Genomic DNA, 16,389 nt, shown 5'->3' with positions numbered 1-16,389 from the left:
ACAAATAGATGGAGAGATATACCATGTTCTTGGATTGGAAGAATCAACATTGTGAAAATGACTCTACTACCCAAAGCAATCTACAGATTCAATGCAATCCCTATCAAACTACCACTGGCATTTTTCACAGAACTAGAACAAAAAATTTCACAATTTGTATGGAGACACAAAAGACCCCGAATAGCCAAAGCAATCTTGAGAACGAAAAATGGAGCTGGGGGAATCAGGCTCCCTGACTTCAGACTATATTACAAAGCTACAGTAATCAAGACAGTTTGGTACTGGCACAAAAACAGAAATATAGATCAATGGAACAGGATAGAAAGCCCAGAGATAAACCCACACACATATGGTCACCTTATCTTTGATAAAGGAGGCAAGAATATACAGTGGAGAAAAGACAGCCTCTTCAATAAGTGGTGCTGGGAAAATTGGACAGGTACATGTAAAAGTATGAAATTAGAACACTCCCTGACGCCATACATAAAAATAAACTCAAAATGGATTAAAGACCTAAGTGTAAAGCCAGACACTATCAAACTCTTAGAGGAAAACATAGGCAGAACACTCTATGACATACATCACAGCAAGATCCTTTTTGACCCACCTTCTAGAGAAATGGAAATAAAAACACAAATATACAAATGGGACCTAATGAAACTTAAAAGCTTTTGCACAGCAAAGGAAACCATAAACAAGACAAAAAGACAACCCTCAGAATGGGAGACAATATTTGCAAGTGAAGCAACTGACAAAGGATTAATCTCCAAGATTTACAAGCAGCTCATGCAGCTCAATAACAAAAAAACAAACAACCCAATCCAAAAATGGGCAGAAGACCTAAATAGACATTTCTCCAAAGAAGATATACAGATGGCCTACAGACACATGAAAGAATGCTCAACATCATTAATCATTAGAGAAATGCAAATCAAAACTACAATGAGGTATCATCTCACACCGGTCAGAATGGCCATCATCAAAAAATCTACAAAAAATAAATGCTGGAGAGGGTGTGGAGAAAAGGGAACACTCTTGCACTGTTGGTGGGAATGTAAATTGATACAGCCACTATGGAGAACAGTATGGAGGTTCCTTAAAAAACTAAAAATAGAACTACCATACGACCCAGCAATCCCACTACTGGGCATATACCCTGAGAAAACCATAATTCAAAAAGAGTCATGTACCAAAATGTTCATTGCAGCTCTATTTACAATAGCCAGGACATGGAAGCAACCTAAGTGTCCATCATCGGGTGAATGGATAAAGAAGATGTGGCACATATATACAATGGAATATTACTCAGCCATAAAAAGAAATGAAATGGAGGTATTTGTAATGAGGTGGATGGAGTTAGAGTCTGTCATACAGAGTGAAGTAAGTCAGAAAGAGAAAAACAAATACAGTATGCTAACACATATATACGGAATCTAAGGGAAAAAAAAAAAAAAAAGGCCATGAAGAACCTAGTGGCAAGACGGGAATAAAGACACAGACCTACTAGAGAATGGACTTGAGGATATGGGGAGGGGGTGGGGTGAGATGTGACAGGGTAAGAGAGTGTCATGGACATATATACACTACCAAATGTAAAATAGATAACTAGTGGGAAGCAGCCGCATAGCACAGGGAGATCAGCTCGGTGCTTTGTGACCACCTAGAGGGGTGGGATGGGGAGGGTGGGAGGGAGGGAGATGCAAGAGGGAAGAGAAATGGGAACATATTGTATATGTATAACTGATTCACTTTGTTATAAAGCAGAATTTAACACACCATTGTAAGGCAATTATACTTCAATAAAGATGTTTAAAAAAAAAAAAAAAAAAACTACAATGAGGTATCATCTCACACCGGTCAGAATGGCCATCATCAAAAAATCTACAAACAATAAATGCTGGAGAGGGTGTGGAGAAAAGGGAACACTCTTGCACTGTTGGTGGGAATGTAAATTGATACAGCCACTATGGAGAACAGTATGGAGGTTCCTTAAAAAACTAAAAATAGAACTACCATACGACCCAGCAATCCCACTACTGGGCATATACCCTGAGAAAACCATAATTCAAAAAGAGTCATGTACCAAAATGTTCATTGCAGCTCTATTTACAATAGCCAGGACATGGAAGCAACCTAAGTGTCCATCATCGGGTGAATGGATAAAGAAGATGTGGCACATATATACAATGGAATATTACTCAGCCATAAAAAGAAATGAAATGGAGGTATTTGTAATGAGGTGGATGGAGTTAGAGTCTGTCATACAGAGTGAAGTAAGTCAGAAAGAGAAAAACAAATACAGTATGCTAACACATATATATGGAATCTAAGGAAAAAAAAAAAAAAAAGGTCATGAAGAACCTAGTGGCAAGATGGGAATAAAGACACAGACCTACTAAAGAATGGACTTGAGGATATGGGGAGGGGGAGGGGTGAGATGTGACAGGGTGAGGGAGTGTCATGGACATATATACACTACCAAATGTAAAATAGATAGCTAGTGGGAAGCAGCCACATAGCACAGGGAGATCAGCTCGGTGCTCTGTGACCGCCCGGGGGGGTGGGATGGGGAGGGTGGGAGGGAGGGAGATGCAGGAGGGAGGAGATATGGGAACGTGTGTATATGTGTAGCTGATTCACTTTGTTATAAAGCAGAAACTAACACACCATTGTGAAGCAATTATACTTCAATAAAGATGTTTAAAAAAAAAAACAAAAAAAACTCAAGGGCTTCCCTGGTGGCGCAGTGGTTGAGAATCTGCCTGCCAATGCAGGGTACACGGGTTCAAGCCCTGGTCTGGGAAGATCCCACATGCCGCGGAGCAACTAGGCCCGTGAGCCACAACTACTGAGCCTGCACGTCTGGAGCCTGTGCTCCACAACAAGAGAGGCCACAACAGTGAGAGGCCCGTGCACCGCGATGAAGAGTGGCCCCCACTCGTTGCACCTAGAGAAAGCCCTCGCACAGAAACGAATATCCAACACAGCCAAAAATAAATTAATTATTTTAAAAAAACACAAAAAAACTCAAACTGTACATTTTCAACGGGCAAATTTTACTATATGTAAATTATGTTACTAAAGCTAATTTTTTTAAGTTACAGAAATGAAGCACTTTTATGTCTTTAATTTCCATGTGCTTATTTTGAGCTCTACTTAGGTTGTTATCTTGCTGACTTAATCAGGCTTTTGTTGGCTTTATTCTAGTAGGTTTTACTCAAAGTCCTTCAGCATTATAGTCACAGAAAAATACCAGGATTGCAGTGCTCAGGGCCAGCCATTCAGGTGAAGATATTCATGAGTTAAGTCGCAAATACGCTTCTATAACTTTGGTGAGAAGCTGGAACTAGAGATACAGATTTGGGAGTCATCTGCAGAAAACAGCTGAAACCATGGAGTTGATAAAATTGTACTCCTTTCTCACTGCCACCTCTCATTTCTTACTAATCCACAGAACCATAGAATAATGCTTACGTTAAATGTGAAATAAGTGAATGACTTGAATTTTAAAAGGTCAGCTTTTCCATGAGAGCTAAGTAATAGCCACTGAATTTAAACACGTTTTTGGTGTATTTATAACTCCAATGTCGGATATCTCACCTGGTTTAATTTTTCAGTGTGATTCAGCCTTGAAGTCTCCACCACATTTGACCTAGAAATATTCTCCACGTCCAGTATTTGCTTCGGTGGTTCCCTGTTTGAAGTGGGTTGTGAAAAGCGTGCCATTGCTACTGGGGAGACTGTGGGATATGACCCTTGTTGCTTCCTTCTAAAAGGCTGGGTAAAAATTTTACCTTTTGCGAATAAAAGAAGAGGAGAGAAAAATTATCACTAACAATTTCTAGTTTTCTGGTGTTTATATATAGAGGCTAGGCCCTCAACTTAGAAATAAAAATTAAGTAAGCTTACATTTTTATATTAAGCCAATAAAATTTACATACAAGGGAATGATTAGTCACCTACAGAAGAAAACCAAGAGATCATAAGTGTGTTACTGAAAGGTTGGGGCTATCTAAAACTCCACTTAAGGACACCTGAATGTAATTACAAAGAGGCAGGATTCAATAGGTATAAACCTAAAAAGCTGTATCCTGTTTAGGAGACCAAAAAGTCTTCAAATAAGGAATCTGCTTGAATTATGCTTTTCAAACTGGATAACCATCTAGTGGTATGGGGGGAGGGGGTGGGGAATGAAAAGCTACAGAATAAAGGATATTCTTCTACAGTATAGAATTTTTTCCTTCAAGATTTGTAGGGAGGGGAATACTACAGGAGAGGTATATTCTGTTATACAACATGAAAGACAGATCACTGGACCCCACCATGGCCTAGCTCTTTCTTTACCCTAAGATCAAGCTCACACACACAAAAAAAATTACTTCCAAGATATCCTGATGAGGAGTAAGGTACCATGTATGAGGAAAATGAACAATTCAATCACTGGGAAGGAATATCCACCCCCCAACAAGTCAGTAAGTTGGCAAACTGCTTTATACAACTCAATCTCACATAAGTTTAATAGCATGAGTTACTCTCCCAAAGTTTGAGCACAGCAAGAATACTGATACAGGGAGTTCCCAGGTGGCCTAGTGATTAGGATTCCGGGCTTTCACGGCCGTGGCCTCGGTTCAACCCCTGGGGGTCAGGGAACTGAGATCCCACAAGTCGCGCAGCAGGGCCAAAAAAAAGGTTTTTTTAAAATTTTTAAAACAAATACTGATACGGTTGAGGTTTAGACTCAAAACACTCAGTGGCCCCCATAGCCTTCCCTGACCAGAGCCTGTAAACCCCCTAGCATATTCTTGTCAAATTACACTTCCCACCACAATTTAAATATTGGTTTGTAAATTCATGATATTCTCACGGTTCACCTATATTAATCTAAATACAAATTTTGATTAAAAGAAAAATCATTGAAATGGGCATAGAATTCCCCAAATAGGCAGTGTATAGATTCTATACTGTCAAGGGTCTAGAGGGACACTATACAAATGATCACATCAGTTTTCTGGGCCTTTAAGAGAGACAGTGATTGGGTAGGAAAAGCACTGAATGAGCAGTAGTAAGAGTTCAGTATCTAACTCTAGCTGTACCACTTTTCAAGTCATGAAATTTTCAGAACGTCATTTAACTTTCTTGAGCTTTGGCTTCCTTATCTATAAGGATAAGATTGGGTTACTCACCCAATGTGTCTATGGTATGAGAATCCAAGGTAAATTGCTATACAAATAAGGTGGTTATCATTACACTACATCAATTACTACAATGCCTGCTAGGATATCAAAGATCAGTGTTAGCAAAGATCAGATGGCAAATGCTACAAACTAGTATTATTTTTAAAACTTTTCATTTTCCATGTTATATCTTCTTTACCTGAACACATATAACTAATGTTCATTTACAGCACTCTAGAGAGAGCTGATCTTGCGTTTTCATAATAATAGCTACCACTTATTAGGAGCTTACTAAATGCCAGGCACTTTACAGACCCCCATCTCATTTAACCCTCAGCCTGACTCCAAGAGGTAAGTATTATTATTCCTATTCTAGAGATGAGGGAACTAAGGCTTAGACATTTTAAGTAACTCGCCTGAGATCATACAGCTAGCAAGTGGTAGAGCCAGGATGCAACTTCAACAAACTGTTGGAGCTTAGCCATTACATACATACGTACATATGTACTACAACTGCTCCAAAGTCTGCTGATCTGCAACACAGTTACCAGTGCTAATTTGCTTACCTGCTGGCCATCCTCTCTGCTTTTCCTCGGATAGGCTCTTCTTCAGCCTCAACAAAGAACCTGCTCTGGTCTGTTCTACAGAAATGACATCTGCAGCGGCATTCAGCACTTCAAACATAGAGAAGAAGCCATACTGCACATACTGGAATGATCGTCCAAATCGCTTGGCAAATGCGTTTTCAAAATCAGAAAGGAGAACAGGAGATAATGCCAAGAGGTCTTTCAACTCACTCTTCACGACAGCTGGAAGAATAGGGGGCACCCTTCCTCGGTAAGGTACTTGCCGTTGAGAGCTGGGCCCAGAGCAAACACTGGCCCTTCCCCTCTGCACAGAGTTTCGAACCTTATGGTTGCCCCTCTGTTTTGCGACTAAACTTGCTATTCCTTTGGTGGATTCATCTGGAATGGCTAAGGAGGTGTGAAAAAAGAAATCATATTTAGGTGAAAACTTCCTTCCTTATTCTTTGCATCTGTGGTTATATAATTTTTAACTCTCCAAGGAGCTGTGTATATAGGTGACATGATAAACACGAACCCTTGGTTGCTCCATTTCTTGCATTTTAGACAACAGCTTGTTAGCTTCTCTATTACAGGATGAAGAGAGAACAGTAAAACCCACTTTATTATCACTGCTGCTAATTAACTCCTGAAAGATCTGAAACCCTGGAGATGAACACTAAACTTCCCTACAATTATGTTTCTGTGCTTCGTGAAATTTTAAACGTGATTTCATAATTTGAAGTCCCATTGTTAAGTTTCTCCTGACTTAAGGTGCAATAATATTAAATCACAGGCACAATGTAGTTTTTGTGAATGCACAGTATTCTGGGGAAGGTTTCTTGGTTGTGCTAAAGCTCTAACTCTGTCCACAACCTCTAAGGTGCCTATGATCTCTCTTCTCCCTCACAAAAGTAAAATCCCCTGCCGGGGATGCAGGATACTTGCAGAGCTAGAACAATTCTTTACTAAGTGATTATTATTAACAAAGTTCATAGACCTTCAAGTCTTAAACCTACCTTTCAGTATTACAGTACCGTCCCCACAGGGGCAGACACTGACAACATCAGGCATATCCAACACCAGCTCCATGGTGGACCGATACCCAAGGATTCGGAGTGGTAAATGGTTGCCAACCATCAAAAGGTACTCCTTTTCCAACTGCTGTGGGGTCAAACCATCTTTGGTGGAAATGAGAAGTGACCTTATTTCCTTCCTCAGGCATTCCTGTATACGCTCTTGTTCAGACATTGTGCCCTACAAGACTTAAGACAGAAACACTGCTCATGAGGAAAAGCAGGCAAACCCAAGATGGAAAAATAAATAAGAAGTCTAAAATGGCCAATAGTGGAATACAGACAACTGAGATGCGACTTCTACAGGTGATGAGGCAGAAGCAGTACCAAGAGGGTGCTCTGAAACTTCGTTTAGCAAAGCCCCCATACAATTCAGTCTTTATCCCAACCTGTGTTGATTAACCTGTGTGCATCGCAAGAAATCCCTGCCACGGCCTAGTGTGTGAGAAGTCCGAGTTCCTGGCTCGTTTTTCGGTGAAGCGTTAACTCGGATTGCTCGGGGTCTCACTCTACACTGCAAACTTCGTATCAGATAAACTTTTCGTCCACTCTTTGGGAACCAGGGCTGGGAAGGAGGCAAACGCAACACCCCTTTCCCAGCGCGAGGACAGGGCTCCGCGTAAAGACGCTCGCACCAGCATACTTTCTCCACCCCAAACCCATGCGGAGGATCCCCTCGTCCCCTTCCAAGTCAACGACCTCATCGTTGCCCACCCCCTCCCTACTTCGCTCGGGCGAGGGATGGAGGTGGGGGAGGGGGGGCCCCTGCCCCGCCCCGCCCCCAACGTCTCTCAAGGGCGCCGGCAAAATGAGGGCTTGTCCTTCCGCCTGCCCCGGGGACTGCCCACGACCCAGGGTAAAAGAGGTAGGCCGGAGGAAAGCAGGCGAAGCGTCCCTCACCCTGGAGCTGGCGCCGGCGCTGCCGTCGTGGGCCTCACAAAGTCAAAGGCGCTCCCCTAACTAGCGGCCACGGAAGAGGAGCTGCGAAGCGGGCTGCGCGCCTGCGCACCTGTGCCGGAGGGCCTGCGCGGTGCTCCCACGGCGCCGCGTTCCGGCCCTGAGGGCGCGCTGCAGGTGGGACGGTCGGGAAGGTCCTGGCTGCTCCGGAGTCTAGCCTGGGTTCCGCCCCAGTCCTGGGGCCGCTTGGCCGGGCTCCCAGGCAGCGTAGGTGGCCTTGTGGGATGGCGGGCGCCTGCCTCTTGCGACGTGCTTGGAAGACACGCGGTGCGGCAGCGCGCAAGAACCCCTCCAACCACCTCCCGGCCAGGGTCAGGGAGGGTCAGTCCCGCCCTACGGACGGGCAGCCCGAGGAGGAGGCTGCGAGGTTCTTAGCCTTGGTGTGCCTCTCATTCACCCGTGGAGCTTATTTAAGGAAGAAAAATGATGCCCAGGTCTGATCAGCAGAAATTCTGATTCAGCAGGTCTAGGTCTATTGGGGAAATTTTAGGCAATTCTGGTGCTTGGTGGAGAATCACTGCTGAAATAGATAGATGCAACTTAGGCTCCCGGAAGAGAGGAATGGGTGAGGCGAGGAGGTCTTCTTGAATGACTGGAGAACATTCCAGGTGCCCCTGGAGATGAAAGAGCTGGGAAACTAAAGAAGAGGATGTATTTGAGCAAATAACCTGGGGGTGTATTTATTGAATAGGTGGAAAAAGCCAGATTTATAAGGTGCTAGAAAACCAGAAAACAGTATATAAGAGGTGTAGACTAGAGAGGCATAGTATGAAGACTTTTACCTTAAAATATACAATCTAATTAAAGGAACAAGACAAACCAAAAGATAACCAAGGAATTCGAATCAAGAAGGAAATCAGAGCACACGCATCTACTTTATCTTCCATCTAAAATCCCATGACATTAAAAAAAACAAAAACAAAAACAAAACCTCTAAGGAAGAAAATGGTCCATCAATGAACCAGGAATATTTTGTAATCTCTGAAAGACAGAAAAGATTTATGGGCTGGTTTATAGCAGAACGGACAGGGCTAAATAGCGCAAATTAACAAAAAGGAAAATGATGAGACATGAAGAATGGATCCAGCCAGATGTTCCAACATCTGAATGACAAATGTTACAGAAACAACAGAATGGTGGTGAGGGTTGGACGTTTTAAAAGAAGAAAATGTCTCAGATTTGAAGAAAAACACAAATTTTCAGATTAAATGGGCCCTCTGAGTCCTTAGGATAACTAATGAAACTAAGATCCCATCCTAGACAAAACCTAGGAGAAAAAGAAGAGCTTTTATATAGAAATAGGTTACCTATAAAGCAATGGAAATTAGACTGCCATTGGATTTCTCAATGGAACAATATCTTCAAAGCTGAAACTGGAATTCTTTACCAGCCAAATCAGCATTTAAGTGGAAGAAAAGACATTTCAGACACGCAAAAATTCTGAAAGTTTATCATCTCGCTAAACAACTTGAGAATGACTCCAGCAAAACGAACAATGAAATGAAAAACGACATCCCAGATTCTCATCCCCAATTATCTAAGATAATAGGTAACACATATGGAACACTTACTACATGCTCTTTGCATAGATTATCAAATTTTCTTCCCGATTACTCTGAGAAAGGTACAGTTATGATCCCCACTTTAAAGTGAAGAAACTGATAGAAATGAACAAGGATATAAGAGTGATAGGCAATAAAAACAAAACTTTTGATTGAATATAGAAAGTTATTGGTGAGTAATGTAAAAAAAAAGGATTTTTTACAAAGATATGCTGGAGCTAAATCCCAGATCAATAACTGCTGAGTGTCAGGGGCTGAGTTTCTTCAATAAGGAGACCCCATTTGGAAGAGTAGCTACAATTGGAATCATCACTTGCTTGGGTTTACAATAACGCAGTCATTCTCTGAGACCTGTCAGACTTCTGTGATGGCTAAACTGGGAAGTGAATGGGGATGAGGTGGGAATCATCACCCTAGCATCTTTCACGCCTTTGATGGTGACACTCACCTCTGGAATTCTCCAGGTATGTGGTAATGCTTTTGATCTACTATTTTGGCACTCCACTTGGCATTTTCTTCCAGAGTAGCCCTTACTCAATGAGTGAATGTGCCCATGTAGGAATTCTGTCAGTTGCTAAGATTACCTATTCCAGCTATTCACTTGGCAAGTAGGGTACTAACCACGGGATGAATTCACAGTCCCACTAGCCCTGCCCAAAGGTGAACTTGGACCAGAATTTAATTCATTTATCACCTAATCCCTATAAGCTCAGAATGCTGACAGCAAACAGTGATGTTTGTGTTTGTTTGAAATTAGTGATAGTTACTGAAAAGTTTAGTTCCTCCTTTTCTCCAGAACAGTTATCCATAAGGGACTGCAAAACCTTTGGGGAAAGGCTGGAGAAAAGGTTTGCAGTCCTTAGGTACAGTGTTTCAGCAGCATCCTTCTTTAAGAATATTTAGGCTACACTCAAGATGCTCTGGGTCTGGGATCTGATTTAGTTCTTGGAATAGGATTGACAAGTCATGTCGCTCACTCATGAGGGGCCTCTGTTCACAAAGACCGAGAATTGTGTTTTGTTGGTTTGTTTGCTTTTGTAGTTACACAAATCAAAAAGACTTAGTGTGGGGCTTCCCTGGTGGCGCAGTGGTTGAGAATCTGCCTGCCAATGCAGGGGACAAGGGTTCGAGCCCTGGTCTGGGAAGATCCCACATGCCACGGAGCAACTGGGCCCATGAGCCACAACTACTGAGCCTGCGCGTCTGGAGCCCGTGCTCCGCAACAAGAGGCCACGACAGGGAAAGGCCCGCGCACCGCGATGAAGAGTGGCCCCCGCTCGCCGCAACTAGAGAAAGCCCTCACACAGAAACGAAGACCCAACACAGCCAAAAATAAATAAATAAATAAATTAATTAATTAATTAAAATTAAAAAAAGACTTAGTGAGTCCTTTGTTGAGTTCATTCCCTGGGATCCTACAATTAATTACCACAACCAGAGAGCTCTGTGAATCAGGCCAACGTGTTTGCCATCCTGCAGCCTATTATGATGACCAGAGCCCACTTTTCTTCTGGTAATTAACTGTCTCCATCTGGTCTCCTCCCATCCCTGCTTGTATCTGGGAGTATATTTCCATTGCAGCTGCTCCTACCAGCATTCCTGCCTTAGAAAACAGCCAGTAACGAGTTTCTGTGTTGTGTGTGTGTTTTAAGCTTCTGAAGCTTTAATATATGCCTCATGACAAGTATGAGAGAATCTTTTGAAAACACAGTGAAGGAGTAGGTGAGTTAGAAGCTCATAATAGAACTTATACAGCATTCCTACCTCCCACAGTTTTTTAACATTATGCCCAATTTGGGGCCATTTGATGTCACTGTTCAATTCTATTTCCCACAGCAATTACTCTAAGCTTTTGCCATCCCTATTAAACTTTTTTTTTTTAAATTTATTTATTTTTGGCTGCGTTGGGTCTTCGTTGCTGCGCGCGGGCTTTTCTCTAGTTGTGGCCAGTGGGGGCTACTCTTCATTGCGGTGCGCGGGTTTCTCATTGCGGTGGCTTCTCGTTGCGGAGCACGGGCTCTATGCACACAGGCTCAGTAGTTGTGGCACACGAGCTTAGCTGCTCCGCGGCATGTGGGATCTTCCTGGACCAGGGCTCGAACCCGTGTCTCCTGCATTGGCAGGCGGATTCTTAACCACTGTGCCACCAGGTAAGTCCCCTATTAAACTTTTTACACGCTCCTGCCTCACCACTAGAAAGTGACTTTGCTCCGACTTCCAGAGACACACAGAAAGAGAAAGGGAGAGAGACAGAGAAATACTTTCTTTCAGCCATTCCTTCATGGCCAAATCCTTGAATAAACTGTCCACACTCATTTTTTCCCACTTTTTCATCCATCATTCCCTATTCAATCCAATCAGCCTACTACCCTGAACATCTTGTTTTACCAAAATCATCAATGACAAATCTTCTAACAGACAAATCTTAAAGGCTTTTCAATCTTTTCATCTTAGATGATTTCTGCTGTTTACTCCTGGTGTCCCCTCCCTTTCTGAAAATCTCTCCTCTGTGGGTGTCTCGGATGCTGCTGCACTGAGCTTGGCACCTAGCCTTCTGCTCTTATTTCCTATTTCTGTTATTCCATTGAATGTCCATGCACACCAAGGTCTGTCCTTGGCCCTTCTCCTTTTACTCTTTCCCCTCTTCCTGAGCGAGCTTTTTCACTCTCATGGCTTCAGCTTTGTCTGATGCCTTCCAAAACACATGTTCTTTCAAGCAACAAATATCTTTTAGTTCCCCCTATGTGCCAGGCACTGTTCTAGAATATGGAACTACAAGAGCAAGACAAAGTTTCTGTTCTCCTGGACCTTACTAAGGACAAACAAAAAGCAGATAAATATATATAATGTCAAGTAATGATAACTGCTCTCAAGGAAAATAAACCAGGCTAAGAGGGAGTGAGAAGGGGCTGCTTTAAATGGAGTATTTAGAAAACACTTTGTTTAACCTCTATGAGAGTGATTCTCGACTTGTGGTTCCAGAGCAGCAGAATAACCTAGGAACTAGTTAGAAATAACAATTATCAGACCCCATGCCAGACTTGCTCAACCAGAACCTGGGAGGAAGCGGGTAGAAGGAGCCCAGCAATATGTTTTCATAAGCCCTCCAGGTGATTTTGATGCCCTCTAACGTGAGAATCGGAGCTCCTCCTGCTTCATACACCATGAATAGATTACAGGTGCGGTCTAATAGACTGATTTTTCTCAGCCCATAAGGGTAGCTTGAGGGTTCGGGGAAAAGGAGGTGCTGGCGACCCGCCAGTCAAAAGTAACCTCCACCCACACTTTTCAGAAGGCAACCAAGTGAGGTCAGCTGGCATGCCCACGGGCCTCCAGCGAGCCATTTTGATACTCACTGAATTTGCTGCGGGAAGCTGGGCGCTGCCAGGCGTCTACTTCTGCCTCCAGGACCGCCCCTGCGAATCCTCGGGGTAAGTTCCCGTCCGGGTGCGCACGGAGGCTGCGCAGCCGCAGGCGAGGCCCAGGGAGGGCGAGGGAGGGAGCGGGGTTCCTGCGCGGCGCGCTTCCGGCGCCTACAGTCGCTTCTGTACCTGAAGTTTCATCGTTATTTTGAAATACTCGTTAGGAGAAAGTTTGACTGGATTTGAAATCCACTTGTACCATCAAAGGAAATACCAAAATTACATTTGTTGATGAAAGAAAAGATATTCAATTCTTTGTTCAACTGGTGTAAATTAAGTGTTGTAAAAATGGTTTTTAAAAGTTTTTAATCATTTCACAGTATATATATACACCTTAAATATGTGCAATTTTTACTGCGATAAAGCTGGAAAATCAATGACTAAATAAATAAATTTAAAACAAAACTGTGTGAACACGTTTCTCATCCACGGTAACAAAAATATTGAAAGCTTATAAAAAAGCCGTGATTAGAATTTCATGTAGGCATTTGATCTGATGGAAGGCCTAGTTCTTGAAGCCCATCTGAGGATCACCTGGCTACCTCTTAATATGGCTCAAACTGGGTCTCCTCTGACTCCACCCAGGTAGAATTACTTACCCCCTCCTCTGTGTCCTCCTGGTAACATGCAGATCTGTGGTTCTCAGCCCCGAGCAGTTTTGCCCCCATGGGACACCTGGCAATGTCTGGAGACACTTCTGGTCACTGCAGCTGTTGGGGAGGTGCTACTGGCATCTAGTAGTTGGTAGAGGCCAGGGATGCTGCTAAAGATCTTACAATGTACAGGAAAGCCCCCTACAACAATGAATTATCTGGTCCCAAATGTCAACAGTGCTGAAGTGGAGAGACCCTGCTATAGATCCTTCTGTCATAACATACACTTTAACACATCTATGTGTTTACATATCTGTTTCTTCCTGTTAGACTCTAAGTTCCTCAAGGGCATGTCTTACCTTTACATCCTCAGAGGTGAGCAGTGCTAAACGTATAGTAGGTGCTCACTATGTATCTGTGGAATGAATTAATGAGAGAGGAGTCAAGTCAGTCTTATCTGCACCTAACAAGTGGACAACTGCATCTCCAGGCAAAGAAGGCCAGAACGTAAAACGCTTGAGAGCAGTATAATTAGGGGAAGTGGGTCTGACAGAGATGCCTGCAGTTATGACCAACTGCTCAACCTCTAAAGGTCAAAATCTCTTAAGTCTTCTATCCCCTCACCATCCTCCCCCCGCCCCTTCATAACCCCATGTGGTCACCAAATTCTGCTGATATTCTACCTCAGAAATATTTCCTGAATCTAACCCATCCCCATTGCCAAAGTCAGCTCTCATCAGCGTCACTTTCCTAGACCACTGCTGTGCCCTCCTGGTTGGTTTCTCTGCCATCTGCAAGTTGAGAAAGTCAAATTTAACTCCCTGTAGTTTCTTCCAGCTTTAAAATGATAAGATTTGCAATTTCATCTAGTGATAATGAATTCCAGTTTTTCCATTACATAAGTCATATAAATCAATATTCACTCTTCATTATGGATATAAAATTTCAAACCACTAAATGAGAATAAGTATATTAATTTAGAAAACCTTGAAATCTTTCATGACCTTTGTTTTAGAAACAAACTCATAGCCAGCAACTTTAATTGGTCCTCCCCCTCTCCTAGTAACTCCGTTCCCACAGATGTCAGCCTCGCAACAAACCCAAACAAGGATTAAAGTGTTAAGAGTTTAAAGATGTGTACATTAATATTTTCAGCAAAGGGATGACCAACACTTTCAATTAAAAAGGAATCTAAAAGAAAACAGCAACATCATTTTAAGAGTAGATGAGGCCAGCCAGCTAGAGACTCATGCTGCTGCCTCAGCACTCCCCAACTCCTCCACCTTCGAGATGCTGTGTTGACTTTTTTTTTTGAATTTTTGAATTTTATTTTATTTATTTTTTTATACAGCAGGTTCTTATTAGTCATCAATTTTATACACATCAGTGTATACATGTCAATCCCAATCGCCCAATTCAGCGCACCACCATTGTGTTGACTTTTTTAACATGGAATGTTACACATTTTCTCAGATATTGTCATTGTCATTCATAATCCCAACAGACTTGTGTTATAAGCAAGTGCTTGTGTTACTGTTATAAATGGATATAGAAAATGAAGTAGTGATGATATAACAGCAAAGGAGACTGAGAACAAGTACCCAACATGGGCTCCAACACCAAGTATGGCTTTTTCTCACCAATTTTTTTCCTACAAGAAATCCCTCTATCTTATTGGGAGACAGGGTACAGCTTTGAGAATGTCATTTGGCCAACTATTCTGCCAATTCTTGGATCAAAAATTGAGGTACAATTTTAGTTTAAGAGTTTATAGCTAGGACTCTAGATCAAATTAATTCATAACAGAATCAAAGGCTGAGAAAAAAAAATCAATAAATGCTACAGTTTCATGCTTTTCCAAATAGAGAAATCTTTTCAGGATGATAAAAAAAACTAATTATGTTAAATATCAACTATTAATTTTGAGTGAATACTAAATAATCATGATACTTTTCTCCCTGTGGGCCAAATGCAGCTTCAGAATTTTTTTCAGTGTAGTGTTCTGGGCAGGAACTATTAATTGAGTCAGGCACTTGAGAGGAAACATTTGTTCTCCCTATGTAGCCCACACAATAATCAGGTTTAGAGAGTAAAAAACAAATCTATTTAAGTTACTTTATTACTAATCTTTTAATTACTTTATTCCCAGTGGCCTAGCATGGCATATATGGAAGAAAGTAGTGGAATGGTTTTTCCAGAGCCAATTTGAGTTACTTCAGGTCCTCATTCTTTAATAAAACTTTTTGAGAGGAGGAAAAGCTATCACTATGTGAACTCAATAAATACTGAAAAATTTAAAGTAAGTGAACAATACAGTAATGTGATCTGAGCTATCTGAGTAGAGACATAAATCTCTAGTTTGAATGGTTGTCTAGACCAACCTAGCATTCAGTGAGAAATTATTAATAGAGAATAAAAAAGAAATAGATCTATTCAATGTTTCAGTTTCCTCAGATGCAGGTGGGGCAGCTACCCCAGTTTGCTGCTGGATGGAGCATGGCCAGTGAACCTTAAAAAAGCAAAACTCCTGCCTTCATCAAAGAAGCATGGGAACAGGGCCTAGCCAAGGACAAAAGTGTTCCTTTCCTAAAACAGAAGTTAAATCAGGTCCCTTCCCTTCTGATTCTTCAAGAAGTAACATCATCAACAGGCTTAAGCATTAGTAAAAATAATAATAAATTAGTAAAAATAAAGAAATATACATAAGAGAGAGAGAAGAGGTCTGGAGAGAGAGAGAGAGAGAGAGGGAGTGAGTTCTGGGAGAATTTTCCTCTCCTTCCCCCTTTTAAAATGTAAATGTTCCCAGGAGTAGTCAGTCAACACCTTTACCAGTGAAAATCTCAGCAGAAAGAGTAGGGCCAGGATATAAAATAAATTCGGAGAAAGAGGAAAGGTAACCTTGGGAAGATCTTAAGGGGTTGCTTGGGGAGAAGTTTCTAATTTTACCTTAAAGTTACCCTAACTGGACGACCTTTTCTTTCCCGTAAGCCCTCTAGTCTTAAGCGAGGACCACATACCCCATTCTATACGATATTTACAAAC

General features: G+C 42.0%; 1 protein-coding gene across 3 annotated transcripts in view; it reads right to left on the bottom strand.

Annotated features, from left to right (window-relative positions):
• Nucleotides 1-12,729, bottom strand: part of TDRD5 (tudor domain containing 5) — a 103,480-nt gene extending 90,751 nt beyond the window's left edge. For 2 of the 3 annotated variants that reach the window (XM_068538396.1, XM_068538398.1), the window contains exons 1-4: nucleotides 12,689-12,729; nucleotides 6,757-7,002; nucleotides 5,741-6,148; nucleotides 3,601-3,794 (exon numbers count right to left, since the gene is read on the bottom strand). In XM_068538396.1, coding sequence (XP_068394497.1) covers nucleotides 3,601-3,794; nucleotides 5,741-6,148; nucleotides 6,757-6,988 — 834 coding nt within the window. In that variant the 5' untranslated portion in view covers nucleotides 6,989-7,002; nucleotides 12,689-12,729. Of the gene's footprint in view, nucleotides 1-3,600; nucleotides 3,795-5,740; nucleotides 6,149-6,756; nucleotides 7,003-7,713; nucleotides 7,746-12,688 lie in introns of those variants that run through there. The other variant, XM_068538397.1, reaches the window with a different exon arrangement.
• Nucleotides 12,730-16,389: the final 3,660 nt, after the last annotated feature.

The sequence above is a fragment of the Eschrichtius robustus genome, chromosome 3 (genome assembly GCF_028021215.1).
Source record: "Eschrichtius robustus isolate mEscRob2 chromosome 3, mEscRob2.pri, whole genome shotgun sequence".
In the NCBI taxonomy this organism is placed as follows: Eukaryota; Metazoa; Chordata; class Mammalia; order Artiodactyla; family Eschrichtiidae; genus Eschrichtius; species Eschrichtius robustus.
This window is presented reverse-complemented; position numbering and strand designations above follow the sequence as displayed.